The sequence below is a fragment of the Corvus moneduloides genome, chromosome 11 (assembly GCF_009650955.1).
Source record: "Corvus moneduloides isolate bCorMon1 chromosome 11, bCorMon1.pri, whole genome shotgun sequence".
NCBI classification, from domain to species: domain Eukaryota; kingdom Metazoa; phylum Chordata; class Aves; order Passeriformes; family Corvidae; genus Corvus; species Corvus moneduloides.
Genome location: NC_045486.1, coordinates 18,950,458 through 18,966,489, shown reverse-complemented (window position 1 = coordinate 18,966,489; position 16,032 = coordinate 18,950,458). Strand labels below are relative to the sequence as shown.

Below are 16,032 nucleotides of genomic sequence, written 5' to 3'. Positions count from 1 at the left end.
AATTCCCTGCACAATTACTTTAAGAGTGATGTTCACGTGCCTGCTGAAATAGCAAAGCAGAAGTCAAGTTAGTGCAGAAAGGTACTTAATCTAAGGAATTAATGATCGGGGAAACAAAGGGGAGAAGCTGTTGGAATATGGATTGGGGCAAAGCATTGAATTGGATATCAGAGATGATAACCCCAGCTTTGGTCACACTCTGTTCAGGCAAGGAGAACCAGCATCATGGGGTTACGTGATCAGCTCCCATAATGAACTTAAAAAGGGATGGGAAGGGTAAAAATCAGACTGGGGAAGAAGGCTAAGGGAGATAGAACAGAGGTAAAAGGATCTTGTAGGGCCTCAACCAAGGAGCTGAGATCAAAATCTCTTTAATACCACAAAAAAAAAAAAAAAAAAACAAAAAGCCAAACCCAAGGAACTTCAGGCCCTCATGGAAGATTTCCACTCTCCACTGACAGGCTGGGAAAGTGCTGCTCCCAACAGCAGGGGCCAGATGGTTCTGGGTACAGGAGTCAAAGGGTGTGTCATGCTTGGGGAGAAGGCAGGAACGTGGGTATTTGGGGGGAACAGAATGATTTCAGAATCCATGAGAGAGAAATACTGTGTGAGTGATATTTCGAGATGATATTAGAGATTCTGAAACTGTGTACTCCCAAGTTCTGAGGGGAGAGGAAATTAAATACGTAATTACTGCACTTGGGAATATTAACGATGAGAAAAGCCGCATTTCATTTGGATTCAAATATTCATTACAATCCAAGTTGCCCAAAGTTTCTTGACAGTCAAAGTGGATTTTTAGGAAAATAAAGATCTTCAGTAGCACATACTCTCCTTAGAACAGCTTTATGATGACCCATTTCCAAATCTTGCAGGAAAAAAGGGCCTGTCCCTTTCAGACCCCTTTGCTCTGCAGCTCTTTGCCTGCTGTGACCCAGAGGGGTTTGGTGCCCCCCAGCCATACCTGCTTTGCCAATCTGCACTGCCAGCTTGGTCAGCTTTCCCTGAAGAACGGATTTTTCCTTCTTGTGCATGTTGGATTTCTTCTTGTCCTTGTCGTCTCCCTCTCCCCCTTCCGCACTCTTCAGCGGCTGCATCTCCATGGCAGCAGCCCCGTCCTGCTGCTTGGCTGATAATGCAGAACAAAACTGTTACTCCAGAGCTTTATTCCTTCCTTTTCTCCCACTGTTCATCCTCACTGAATCCAGCCAGCATCGCAGGGGCTGGCTGGGACCATCACTGCCAGGGACACCCTTGGCTCCCGTGCCAGGCAGGTGCCCTGGAGGCCCCGTGGGGCTCTGCAGGACACAGCTGTGCCAGCACATCCATGTGCCCTCAGGACACGTGGGGGATATGGGCTGGCAGACCATTGCTTGGGTTTCTCTCTCGTTTCTGCCCCCACCCGTGGCACTCTGGGCCATACACATATATGTCACTGAATGCCTTGCAGGTGACTTGGCAAGTGACAGCATCAGCACTGCAGGATTCCCTGGAATAGCTGAGCTCAGGTGCTTTGACAGATCCGCATTTCTCGGAGTTTCGGGATGCCTGCTAGAATGCAATGCCCGCCCCCTCTTGCAATCATATTTCCAATGCAAACATTTTGTAGGGAATGTGGCTCCTCCAGGCTGCAGGGGCACCTCAGCAACAGGAGACCACACTCTGCCATCCAGCATTCCAGAAAATCCCTGAGCTATAAAGTTTCCTCAGCATTCCGTGATCAGGTAACTCAGCCATCGGGGCTGATGGCGGTGGCATCGCCATTCCCCCACAAAAACCACACACAATTTCAGGGCTGATCCCTCCTTTCTTGACAGAATGCCAATAGAAGGAAACTTTATTTTTCTGTGTTTCTGACAGGCAGTGACATTGCAGTGGATATATGTGCATGTGTCTGCTTTGTACTGAGCATAATAAATAAAACAGGATGAGATGAAACAGCTTTGCTTTCGTGAAGAGGTTGTGCAAGACCATGCTTGTTTGACCTGGAAATCGAATTTATCTACCTAGCCTGAATGCTTATTATTTAATAGCATTTTATTTGGCACTTTTGTACTGTTTTCCACTGAGTTTCTCTACCCAGTTTCTGAGGTGTCACCTTTGCAATGTTTAATATTATCTGAGAAGAGAAAATTATTGTTTAATTTGGTATCACCCAAAGAACTCTTGATAGCTGTGTCTTATAATAAAAAGGGAGCCATAACTTCACTTCAGAGAAAGCAAAATATCGATTCCAATTTCTTCCTGACATTGTATATTGAATAAGAAACTCCTAAGACTCTTAATCTTCCTGTTCTTTATCCTCATAAAAGGCTTTTACACTGCTAAATAACACCTTGGCTTTAAGGTTTCCTTTTGTTATTGCTTTACCTTCTCCCTGCAAATGAAAATCTGTCCAGACAATGCCATCAGACACCAGAGATGATGAGACATAACAAATTGGGTTGGAAAATCACTAACAATACGTAGGATACAAAACTTGCACAGGAAAAATTAATTCTAATGAGCTTTGTGAGATGAAAGCAACATCTATAAATGGTTTATTTAAAATACTCCTCTCCTAAATATCTGCAACCCACGGAAGTTACAATCTTTTTGGTGGGTTTTTGGTTGGGGTTGGTTGCTTGGAGTTTTTTTGGGGCATTCTGCATGAACAATAAGGGCCAGTTTCACACACAGCACAAACCACAGGTTCTCGTTGTACTTTGGGACAGGGTTGAACTACATGCTAACAACACATTCCACAACCTCCTGAATAGGAAAGAAGATTACCTTTGTTCTGGCTGTTCTCCATATTCCCATCCTGCATCTTGCCTAAATGATGAAAAATTCCAACAGACAACAGACAGTAAACAACCTTCAGCCGAGACAGAACACGAAAATGGGAATTCAAATCAACGGGACACAAAAGCCATGAGCACATCACAGGGAGCTGGGCACCATCCCCTGCCCTCACACCTGCACTCACAGGAGTGCCCAACCCAGCTGGGCACATCCAGGGAATTCCAGGCAAGGTCAGGGTTGGAACACGTGAAACACTAAATATCAGCACATGGTTTTGAGGACTCTGCATGAATTCAGAGGGTGAAACTCATAAAGTGGATCTGGTGGAAAGCTGAATTGGAATCGTATTCCTGAACTGATGTTTCAGATGGCTGGGACTTAAAAACTCTGTATAGAGAACAACTTTCTTAATGCATTCCAGAATTAGGTTAATCATGTTACTAAATTGAGAAAAAAAATAGAAACAATAGTGTTCATAAATATAAATAAATAAATAAAAATGCAAATCAGATTGGATTTTTAAATTACACCTTCCTCACTTGGTTGTACTAATTAGCAAATTTCTTCTGGAAATACAAGTGCCAGGTGACCTAAATTCAGATTTATCCTGGAGACAGATTTACCAAGTGCCTCTTTAATTTCCAGCTGGACATTTTCTCTACACACAGTTTTACTCCACCAAAGTCCTTATTCCTTTGTGCCTTTTTTTAACTGGAAATGTCATTTGAAAGTATGTATGGGATAAAAACGGCAAAATGTACAAATTATATACAAAACTTTGGTATTCAGAAGAACAACTAAACATTTTCAAATGTATTCAAAATTTCTTGGAGGGAGCCCTTATGAAACTCTCCCAGTAATATATGAATTTATGGAAAAGACTACAACAAATATTATTTCAGAATGGATGTCAGGCTCTTTTGGTAGTCATGTAAAATGCACAACAAAAAATAATGCTAAGGAAAATTAAGTTAAAACACCATTACAGGATTGTTGACACATTCTAATAAGAAATGTATCATCAGAACTTATTAAAAAGTGTGCCAGCAGGTACATCTTGTTCTTCTGACTGCTACATGGATTAATTTTTTCACTCTGTTGTGAGTAAATAATCACAGAATGGGAAAGCTAAGATGCATCTCTTGCAGGTTGGCCTGTGCACTAAGTGGGAGAGCACTAAAGATCTCCCTCAAAAGAGAGCAAAATTGACCAAACCGGTCTTGTATTTGTCAAAAATAGACCCCAGTGTCACGCTGGGAAACTCCAAAGCCCAGAAGCAGAGCCAGGGAAAGGACATCTCATGACCTAAAATCATCCCAGAGCTCAGATGAATTACTGCAATAAACCACTGACCATCAGCTGCTTGTCTCGATTTCTAATTCTATCCCTGGCAACCACAGAAGTTTTAAAAAATCAGTCTCCACCTTCCAGAGCTTTATACTTTGCATGAGAGATGAGTCCATGAAGCTGAGCAAACCCAGCTCATTTTCATGGTGAAATTCCCTACAAAACCTTTGCCTGTGGACCACAGTTGGACTCAGTACCTGCCTGGTGGCTGTTTTTCTTAGAAGGGCTTTTAATAAAGTTACTGGAAGACATAAAATATCTCTGGAGATTCGGATTTCTGGCTGGAGCATGAAGCCTTCTCTAAGAACTGGAAGGCATTAATTTAGAGCAGGCAGTCTGCTTCATTTCCTGCTCTAGAGATCCTTCAGCAGAGTGCAATTCTAAACCTTGGAGAGGCAAAAATTGAAGAATCTTCAACTTTCAAAAATATAAAAATCACCAACAAAACCCAAATATGACTGTCACAACTGGCAAACACGTCACAGAGATTATTTTTCTTTGCAAATCAAAATATGTAATTTTAGGGCATATATTTGCTATTTAATAGCATAATTATCATAATAAATTACACTCACAATTGAATGGCTACCTGAAAATACCAGTACCCAAAATAAACAATCATTAAAAACAAGGTAAATTTAGGTATTTTAAAAATACATTCTTAACATTCTTAATTTACTGCATTCAGGTTATTGAGGGGGGGAAGTGATCACAGGTAGTTATAGTTCAGGTTTTTAGACAGAGTGACAAAGAAAAGGCTATTTGGGTAATTAAGATAAAGAAAAGGATGCTGTAAACTATTTATACCCTCCTGGGCCAAGTAATTTCAAAGCTGTACTTTGCTATAAAATATGAACAGGGAAATTAAGACAGAAAGAAAGATGATAGAATCACCACTGCTGAGAGATCCTTCCTCCTTCCAGGTACAAATACTCCCCCATCCTTCTGTCCTCGCTGCATTGTTTAGAATCATTAAAAGGATGAGTATTTCCTCATATTTTGATAGCATAATGTGAAATAACTCCTCAAAAATATGATTTTTTTTTTACATAATTCTGTAAATATTTTCTTCTTTTCTGTTTGGAATAATAAATAAAATGAATGTTGTTTGGGCTGGAGGAATCCATCTGAGTTTTTTATCGCTTTTCTAAGCAAGGATGAAACGTCAGAAGGTTTAGAATAGCATTTCTAACAACACCTGGGTACTGCAGCTGATTTGAAAGTGTTGAATTCAAATGTAAAATGTTTTGCACCTGCCTTTGCCTCAGTACAGTTCCTGTGTTTTGGAAAGGACTCGTGGCACCTTTACTGACTAAATTCTTACTCTAAAAGTCATGGACTTCACCAAATAAAATTCCTGAGAAAAGCCTCCCCTTTACCTGCCCCAGCCCTTGAGGAAGAGCCAAAGACACAGAATAACAAAGTCCTATCACTGTTTTGGAAATTATTTCCCTCGTTTGGAAATTATTTCTAAATTGGAAGAACTGCTTGGAATCAAGCAAAGAAAATGATGGAGTTGTGCTCCCAAGTGCTGAGCTGGAACCACTGTAATAAACAGGAAGTTCTAGATAATTCTTCTATGTATTCAATAAATAACTTCACTTACAATTCAGAAATATATTAAAATATAAATTTAAAAATGAATTTAAAGTAACAAAATTATTTTTAAAAATACCCTCAAACTGCAAATTGCTTTGCAGGAACTGAAGTCGTTCAGTACCTACACTGGGATTAGCTGTAGATGTGAAATATTCCAGCACAGACTTTATTCTGAGTCAGGTGAGGCATTTCTATACCTTTTCTATATTTTCTGAATACACATTTAAGTAGCAAATTCTCTGGGTTACAAATGCCAAAAGAACCCCAACAACCCACCCTGGAAATCCTGATTTAAGGAAGGTGGCAGTGCCCTACTGGAAGGAAATCAAATTTGGGGTAATTTGCTCTACTAGAAGGAAATCAAATTTGGGGTAAACAAGCTGTAAACAGGGATTACTGCTTCCCTGATTTTCATTTTTTAAAATTACCTTTACTAAATATAATACTTTGAAATTAGATGAATTTTCCTGAATTCCTCCCTTTCTGCAGAATTATCCGCTCTGTTTACAACCTTGACTTGCACCTTTCAAAAACTGAACTTGTTGTCCATGGTTTTAACAATGAGACCAGCAACAATTCTCTATTTTGATCTCAACTCCTAAAACCCAAGAGAATTGATAAGAGTTCCTTTGATACAGCACCTAATACACAGGGTGGGTCACAAAGTAAATGAATTTATCACTACAGGCTCACTGGCTGAAAACAAACTCTTTCTTTTGTGTCAATTGTGTATTGACAATTAAGAATAAAAATATTTTACCTGAAATGTTAACAGGTTGATTTTCAAGCAGCAGCATTTCCTGAGCTTGCTACTAATTCAAGTATAAAATTCTTTTTTATTTTAAGGTATTTTCTATACAAGGGTATCAGACTTTAGGTAAAATGCTTGTTTCCAATCACACCTCAGGAAGAATTTTCAGACTTTTAAAAAGTGTTCATTTCATCCAGACCAAAGGAACATGCAGAAGAATTTGGGCTCCTTGGTTTATAACTTATCTCCCCTTCCTTTCTCCCCTTCAAACCGTATCTACATTTTCAGTATTCTCTAACTCATCAGCAGCGCTAACTGAGAAATCACCAGGAATCTGGCACTGGCCATTTCCCAGATAATTCCAAAGCACTCAGATCTGAGTCTGCCTGTCTGAGTTCTGCTCTGAGCACAAAGTCAGAGCAGTTGGATTGTGGAAAGCCTCTGCTGTCCATGTTGATCAAAGACCAGCAGAATTATTGAACTGCCTCATCTCAGAGGAGCTAAAAGCCAAAATATCCGCCAACTGCACAAAAAAATCCACTCTACACTTCAAAGTCCTGGGTTTGTATCTCTCAGCTCCAGGATAAACATGGACAGCAACTGTTGTTCCTGACTGGAATGAGGATGATGGAAAATCACATCCCTAATTCAGACACTGATCTAATATCAACTGGAACTCAATTTCCTCATTAAGCTCAGCATTAAGGGCAAACACAACCGGGATTTACCAGGCAGCCCCAGCTTTGAGCAGAGCCCAGGCTGGAACAGCACAGGGCTCGTTCTGCACCTGCTGAGCACCAGCAAAGAGGGGCTGAACTCTGCTCTGCAGCTGGCAGGGATGAGCAGGAACACTGGGGATCCAGCACGGCTGAAGCAGAGTTTGTTTGTTTTACACTCACCAAGGTGGAATCATCACAGGATCATCACAGAATTGGAACAAACCTTAAAGCTCAACCAGTGCCACCCCTGCCATGGGCAGGGACACCTTCCACTATCCCGGGCTGCTCCAAGCCACGTCCAACCTGGCCTTGGACACTGCCAGGGACTGGGCAGCCACAGCTCCTCTGTGCCAGGACCTCAGCATCCTCACAGCAATAAACACTTATCATTCATTTCCTGGTTCTTGGTCTCTGGAATCTGGAACCAGGATGATGGAGGTTCCTGCCATGCAAGGAGATGTAGGGATTGTAAATCCTACTTTTCCAGAATGGGTTTTAAATCTGGTTATATGTTTCTTTTAATGATTTGAAAATAGCTTCAAAGATTTCCTGTGTCACTGCTTTAAATAAGATACTACAGCAGTAAATCCTGGCTCTTACTCAGCACTTGGTGCTGCTATCAGAAACCCTCATTTCACATGTGAAACGCAACAACTGCTAACCTGCATGGAAAAAAAACTTCTATCACCAACATGATGAAAAGTAGAATGACTTTCCTCAGTATTTTTGGCACTGCACAAGAGGGAAAGGTTCCTCTGGCAAATAAAGGCTCATGTATCTGATTAGCAGCAAAATACAGCTGATGCCTACACTAATATTGACCCATTCAATTCAATTTAACTCTGGAATTTGCCTGTTAGGAGAGAGACTGAAATATCTGCGTGCTAACAAGAAGGGTCAGGAGTCTGTACTGGGACACAAAACTGGCTGCAGGAATGGATTAGTTTGGGTTTAGTTAACATGGGCAGGCTCAGGAGAAAATCACTGAGGGCACACACAAAACTTCTCAGGCCCCCTGAAACAGATGCTGAAAGCAGCAAGAGTTGTTCCTAACAGTGTTGTTGAAATGGAGCCAGATCCCGATCCCAGCCCTTTCTCAGAACCACGTGGAGATTGTGTGAGGAATCATGAGAGTGAAAAAGAGGAGAAGCAGAGAGAATCCCTTTCTCATGGTGCTCCTCTTCAGAACTATGTTGAATAATGAAGCTTTATAATAAAACTTCATGTGAATCTACCCCAGAGTTTTGAAACTGGCCTGACTTAACTGCTCCTTTTAACTGCAGTTTTAATGGCAAATAGATCAGGATTCCAAATCCTGCCTCTGCCAGGCTGGATTCTGCGGGGATAAAGCTGCAGCATCCCTGTGGCCTCTCTTCCAAGCTCCTGCAGAGCGTGTGGAGTAGGATCTCTCAGAGTGCAGTCACACACACACAACATCTGTGCAGGTCAGGGAGGTGAGAGGGAATTTGACACAGTCAGGAGAGAAATCCATCAAATCCGACAAGCCGGGGGTTGTGACGTACCATTGACTAAGCTGGCATTTGCATTATCAGTGGCATTTGCACCTGCTGCACCATCTGTGGCTGGAGGAGGGTGGGAGGAGGGATGGGAAGAATCTACTGAGCAATAATGGATAAAAAAAAAAACAAAGAAAACAAAAAAAACCACAAAAACAAAACAACAAATGATAAATAAATAATAACAACAACGCGAACGAAAGCACGTGACAGAGTGAAAAGCATTTGTGGCTTTGTTTGCTCCCAAAATCAAAGAGTTTTAAATGAATTAACACAAATTTCCAAAGCAACGTGGCATTGGGAGGGTGTCACAAAGTGAGCCAAAAACTCAAATAATAATAATAACAATAATAAAAAGAAATAAATATGAAATACGTTTAACAAAGTTAAAGGAGTTGGTGAGAACTGAGTGTGCACAGCCCTGTGCACATCCCTTTAGTCCTTTTAGGTGTTATTTTTTGTACTTTAACATAATTTATGCAGTTTTAAAGGGGTTGAAATATTTCCTTTTGAGTTCATTTACACAGTGCACAGGTAGTTTTAAAATACGCATTTAAAAATGCATTATATATATATATATGTACATACTACTACAGAGCAAAATGGCACATGTTTTATGGTTTAGATAATTTTGCACGTTAGGATTTAGCACCATGTCCTGCCATCACCCAGGTAAAACACACACTGATCTGAGTAGAAACATGAAATTTTCCTATATTTTATGTAGAAAAGGCAAATACACTCTTGAGGAGAATAATGAGTTATTTTAAATCCAGATGATGGACGTGACACACTTCCTGGTTTGCGGTGACATGAAAGGAGAATCAGAAAAGAAAACCCTCTTCTCCTCTTCAGTAATTATCCACGTATTAGAGAAAATCGGACAAGAAATCTTTCCTAACAGGAAGGTGAAAAGCTTGAAGAAGGTTTTATCATTTTACTATGATTTTATAGTAGAGTTCAAAAAAATTAGTCTCTGCAAATAACAGATAAAATTCATTTTGTTTTGTTTCTGGTGGTTAATTGCTCACAATAGAACCAAGTCCTCCCATGAATCCTGACTGAGACTCTCAAGCAGCTCCAGTCCCTGCCCCACAGGGATTGTTTCATGCTGTACTGGGTTGGTGCTGCAGAAGAACGGGCTGATTTTATTTACAAATGGCAAATTGGGAGAAGAAAATAAACAGCTCCCAGGATTTAAAAACACACCCTGTGCAACTGCATTCAGAAACATTTCCATTGCAAATTTGATTACTGTGATGGCAATGACTTAAACTGTTTTGGTGACTCGTGCTTGTTCTTTATTCCGTTTGGATCCCCACCCCAACCAGCACAGCGTGAGCTGCTAACAGCAAATCAAGGATCCCACGTTAAATACTTTGCAATTTACTGCTGGGGAACAGCTGATTATTGGAGCTGAACATGAAGATTTGCAACACCAACAATGCCTGCACACCGAAAGATTTGGCACCAGCAATCCTGTTGATTTGAAATAATTCTTTAATTTCGACTTGACTGATTCAAAGACAATTATTTCAATCAGCAGTTCCCCCCTGATTGGCACCAACTGAAAGCCTCCATTGGATGGGGTACAATTCTCACTCTACCTGGAAGCTGCTGTTCCTCCTCCTGTTTCACACCTGTGTGATGATTTTAAAGTGTTAATGAACAACAAAAGCACACGTGGACTGAAAGGAGTATTTGACTGGCAGGATTTCTGAGAACTGCAGGTTTATGTACCAGAGGTTTTCATTTGAAATTGGGCCTCCATCTGCCACCAGCTCTGCCCAGGCATGAACACGAAGCTGCCAGCAGCATCAGAAAATGTGAAGGAATTCTCTATATTATGGATTTTTTAAATTAAAGCTGTTTCTACAGAGCCACATTCAATTAAATTCTGTGTCTGCATCCAAATTCTGACACACCTCTGTGAGAACCTCTGTCTCTGCATAAGTTACAGCTACAGCGCAGTGCAACATCCCTGATTTCTCTTTTCCTGCCTTTCCAGGCTCTTCCCAGTGAAACCTGAGAGAACCACAGTTGTCCTGAGCACAGCCCAGAGAGGCCAGCCCAGTTAAACCCAGCCCAGGCAGCTCGCACATCACACAGGGATGAAGCTGCTCCTCCTCTTCCCCAGATCTCACCAAGGCTCTGAAAGACAGCAAGAGCAAACTCCAAGGTACTGCTCAAAACCAGTCTGGCATAAAAGACTTTCATTTTGTGGCGTTTCAGTCTTTCTCCTTTTAATTCTCCTGGAACTCCCCAGGTTTTGTGCCTTCCTAGGCAGAAATGAAATGATAAACATTTCATTAAGTAAAAAGGGACTTCTTCAAAGCAGCAGGGAGTCAAAGGCAGCCACTTGCTACACATACTCAGAAATGGAAATTGTAGGTCCTGAAAACCATTTGAATCTGGCCTTCCTATCTGCAGCTTCCAACAAAAGGATGGAAGCAAAAAAAGAGGTGGAATCATTTTGCCTGACAGACAGCAAATAAAATGTTCAGGAAAGCTCTAACTGCCTTTTTTTATTAATGGTGAAGACCACCAGAAAGAGCAGAAATGTCTAAAAACCCTGTATTAATTGGCCCTTAATTATGTCTGACAGACAAATATTCTTAGGACAGACTTGGAATGAAAATGCGGAAGCAGAACAATTTACAAGGCTGCGTGAAGTAAAACTGCAAAGGACAGACATTAAATCATGTTTCTGCTTAGTGTGCAGCCCATAAATTAGCAAACGCTTATGACATCACACTGTAATAAGGTGAAATGTCTAAAGAGGCTTCTTGATTTCATTAACTGAGACAGGACATGAAAGTAAAACTGTCTTGCTAACATTTACTGCTGCATTCCTGGCTTTTACTATTCTTAGCCTGACCTTTACACCTGAAGAAATTAAAATGCCTCTCAAGTCAGTCACTGACATTAAACAACTGGGCTAGCAAAGAGCCCCAGCTTATCTTTATTTTAGTCCTGAAGCTCTAAGACAGATGCTATTTCCATGGCCAAGGGGATTTTTCCTGGAAAAAACAAAATTACATTGATAGAAAAGCACAAAATCTTAGCAAACCGTGGGTGAGCATGGATTCATGTAGAGAAGCCACAGCAACTGGAGCATGCCCATGTACTCCCTTGCATTTCAGTGTGTACTGGAAGCCTGCAGTTTCACACTGGAAAAACATCTTGTTATCCAATGGATTTATTGGCTAACAGCTTCTGCTGTTTTTCTGTGTGACATGTGATGATAAAAATGTATCATTAAAAAAAGGGCAGTTTGAAAAATTGCATTTATTTGTCAAGAGCGAAGGAGAGCTCCGGCTGCACAAAGCCTAAAGAGCTTTCCTTGGAGCATCCTGGTGTTTGGAGATTACCTTTCTTATCTTTCTTCTCCTCCTCTTCTCCCCCAGCTCCCAGCAGAGTGAAGATGATGCCAGTCTGAGAATTCACCCCCACAGCAGTCACCAGCATCCGCCCAGAGCCTTCCATGACATGGGTACCTGAGAAGAGGCAAGAAAGGTTACAGAGAGCTAAAATAAATGTAGAAACTTATGCAAGGCTTTTATGACAGTACTGAGAGAGATTTGCTACACTTGAAAACTCTGTATTGAGGGGGATTTTACCACGTAACAAAACTAAACCCTGTTTTGTGCATTACTCTCGACCAAGAATTAATGCTTCAGCACAAACCTCAGGCTGCACATCCATCACCAACACATCAGATTCTCTTTTTAAAAGAAATATTGCCACTAACCAAGTTTATCCTTCGCAAGAAAACAGTTTCAGCAGAACACCACAAATATACAAATTAGGCCTGCCACCCAAATAAACCCCCCCCCAAAAAAAAAATTCCATTCAAACCTAAAGATCAGAAAAGATCTTTAAAAGCCAGCACAGACTTGGTTGATTCAGTCAGAAAACAAAAGCTCTGAAACCTTCCTCAGAAATTTATTGGAGCCTCCTTTAAGATATGTCACTACTTCCAGTACATTTTAATTAAGAACTTGCTATTTGTATCCCCGTGTTTTGTTCTGAGGGAATCTTTTCCTGAATTGGACGACAAAGGTGGGTAGAAATATCCTCCAGAAAGTGGCACTCACTCCCACGCTCCCAGGGCAGCTCTCCCAACAAAACAGGCACCCACCACATCTCCAGCTTAGCTCTGCACACCTGCAGAGGGCAAAAATCTCTGAATTTGAGATGCCTGTCTGAACCTTTTCTTAATGTTAGGCCTGTAAAAGAGAATCCCAAAAAAATCCTTCCACCCAATTCTGGTCATTTCACCACTTAAGCAGAATTATGATTAAATTAGCTTGGATACAGAACCAGGCTCGATGATTTCAATCGGTGGTTGCAGAAATGGAATTCTGGACTGCAGGTTTTCCATTTGTCTGTCACTAAACATGGATTTCATCTTCACATTGAACAACTCTACTGAGTTCCTTCCCTCTCAAGACTTGACCTTAGCAAAACTTTTTTTTTTAACATGCTATTTAAATTAAAGTAGAAAAATGGTGAATATTCTACGGTAGAAAAGGAAAACTGGTTTAGTAAGGGAAGAGGGAAACATTAGATGGATAAGGACCTTATTACAGGACATATTTTTCAGACAAAAGTCCAGCTAAACATGAAACTCAGAAATGCCTAAATCTAATAATGGTACTGGTGAAATACATGGAACTAGGGCTGAAAAAGCAAGAAAAGAAAAGCAGAACATGCCATTTTGGGGGTCTGATGCTGTTTTTACTTCCAGCAAACTTGTGGGGAACAAAAATTTCTCAGTGGGCAAATCTAAACAAGGTTTTGGTCAGTGCAGTTATCAAGAGGAAGCCAAAGTTAAAAATAAAGTGAACCAACCATCAGAATATCCTCTATGAAAAAAGAGCTTTCCCTGAGAAGAAACCCTCATTTACAAGTAATTTCAACATATCCAAATAATTCCAAACTTTTGAAGTCAGCTGCTTGGTTCTGAAAGTTTCTGCTGTGCCAGAAGCCCAGCTTGGGACATTTTCTGGGTTTTCTGGTAGTGAATTAAGAGCAAACCAGAATTATTTTGCTCCAGGCAATAACTGACCCGATTCCTTAATCAAGCTTTGCTTTTATTTCCAAAACGTTACAAAGCACCACGACCAAGAGGTTTCTTTGGTTTGTTTGTTCTGGTCTAAGCTCTGTTCCCTTTGTTTCGAACCCTGTTGAGCGTTGACAGAACCAGATACTGGTAAAAGTTTGACCAGGGTAAAATAAATTCCTGCCAACCTCAGTTCAGTGAGAGCCACATCAGGTGGGCTCCTCTACCTCTTTCACACCTTCATCAAATTAATCTAAATAACTGGGAAAAAAGGAAGGAAAATGTTTTAGCAACTATGGAAGAGAAGCAGCTTCTTTCATTTCCAGGTGCAGCAGGGCCTGGATTCCCATTCCTGCCCTCCTGGGTGGCACCCATGCGATGGGTGCAGATGGAAACATCTGCCAGAGGCAGCATTTGGACACTCACAATTGCTCCTCAAGTGCAGCAAAAGCTGTCTGGATGATTCAACAGGACACAAAGCACAGAAACTCGGTTTAATTACGGCACTGAACCTGAGGGAGTATCAAAAACGCTCCTTCGGGGCCAAAGTGAAAACAACACTCCCCAACCCTGGGTGTTTGTCTTCCACCAAATTTCGACCCCCCAAACAAACTGTGGCCACCATCCCAATGTTTTCAGGGATTCCTCTGGCAAACCTGAGCTGTTTCAACTTCCAGCAGGTGATAAGGAAGAACAGTGGCAAGCAACATCCTGGCAGTATTTGTTTAAATTCCAAATGAGAACTCACTGATGTCTTCAGGCAGAAGAATAAGAGGAAAATTTAAGGCCTGTCGATGTTTTTGGAGGGGGGTTGGTTTGTTTGTTTGTTTTTTTCTTCTATAATCAAGTTTTATAAAAATACAGGTCTAGGTTGACATCCAAGAGGAACTTTTTAAACCAGCTCAAACCCACCCTGAAAAACGTAGTGGTTTCCAAGTTTTTGGACAAGTAACAATGGGCAGTGCATCAATTTCTGCATCGTTGGGATTAAACTTTGCACTGTATTTAGGGAAGAAGGAAGTTTTTTGCATGAGAGAATCTCCAATCATCAATTCTGCTCCTGAGCAAAGAGAGTTCAGGGATTTTCTAACATGTCATGAGCCCAAATTTATCAGTGTAAGTATGGAACAAAAGTGTGTGCAGTGCTTATTAAAATATCCCATTGATTCTTCACTTTCTTTGCAATCACATAAAGATTATCCAGTGAGAGAGAAATAAAGATTATAAACTTTATTGATCTCTGCATTGGAAATATAAATTTCTCTCCCCATAGCAAAGAAACTTGAATATTTGAAAATGAGTTTCAGTTTATAACACATTGGTGATTGTTATATATCAGCATATCTGTTATTTGTGATCACATCCCAGCTGGAATCCTCTGACAAATGACCCACCTTTATTTGAACTTAAAAATCGCATTCAATTTATCTGATTTACTGCAAAGAATTATATCACAGACTACAAATATTAAAAATAATTTGAGTTTACCACAGAAATCAAGCTCAAAATATTTTGTATATCCAGTTGCTTTTAAACATATTGTTTCTTTTATTTTACCTTCCATACACAGAAAGGGTTTAAAGAGACTTTAAAAGTCTTTGAAATTTAATGGTAAATTAAAACTAACATGCAAAGAATTGAAACAATTGCTATTTCCCTGAGACTTTCCTTTTCCTATGAAAATGCTTGATTTCTTTATACTTTTACAAAATAAGTGTGATGATCAGAAATAACTGCACACAACCGAAAACCCAACAATGTGAATTTTAAATTACAAAGTGACAAGGGCAGTGAATGTGATCAAAATCTCAGCTCTACCTGGGTGGCCAAAAGCTCATGGAAAAGGAAACCCCAATAAAATGTGGCCAAGGCAGAGAACAGCAGGAACTCAGAGGGGATGGGGCAGATTTTACCTGACAGCAGCATCGGGTCTTTGTCCACGGATTTGCGGACCTGGTCGGACTCTCCAGTCAAAGAGCTCTCATCAATTTTGAGATCATTTCCTTGAATAAATATCCCATCAGCAGGGAGAAGGTCACCTGTGGTGAGATCATGGGGAAGGAAAACCACCATGAGATTGTTTTCATAATTACATCATGACTTTTGTTTCAGAATCCCAATAAGCCATTGCATTAAAAGGTAAAACGAAAGCAGAGTGAAGGAGTCACTCCTGTTTCTGTCCACATGAGCCACAGCATTGCAATCCTGCAAGGAAAGGCTGTTGTACTGCAAACATTTTCTGATTAATGC

The 16,032-nt window shown here is 40.6% G+C and overlaps 1 protein-coding gene across 5 annotated transcripts in view; it reads right to left on the bottom strand.

The window, feature by feature from the left end:
• ATP2B2 (ATPase plasma membrane Ca2+ transporting 2) overlaps positions 1-16,032 on the bottom strand; it is a 286,168-nt gene that overhangs the window by 72,004 nt on the left and 198,132 nt on the right. For 3 of the 5 annotated variants that reach the window (XM_032120304.1, XM_032120303.1, XM_032120301.1), the window contains 5 exons: positions 15,696-15,821; positions 12,089-12,214; positions 8,724-8,816; positions 2,773-2,814; positions 965-1,129 (listed from right to left, as the gene is read on the bottom strand). In XM_032120304.1, coding sequence (XP_031976195.1) covers positions 965-1,129; positions 2,773-2,814; positions 8,724-8,816; positions 12,089-12,214; positions 15,696-15,821 — 552 coding nt within the window. The remainder of the gene's footprint in view (positions 1-964; positions 1,130-2,772; positions 2,815-8,723; positions 8,817-12,088; positions 12,215-15,695; positions 15,822-16,032) is intronic. The other 2 variants (XM_032120302.1, XM_032120305.1) reach the window with 2 other exon arrangements.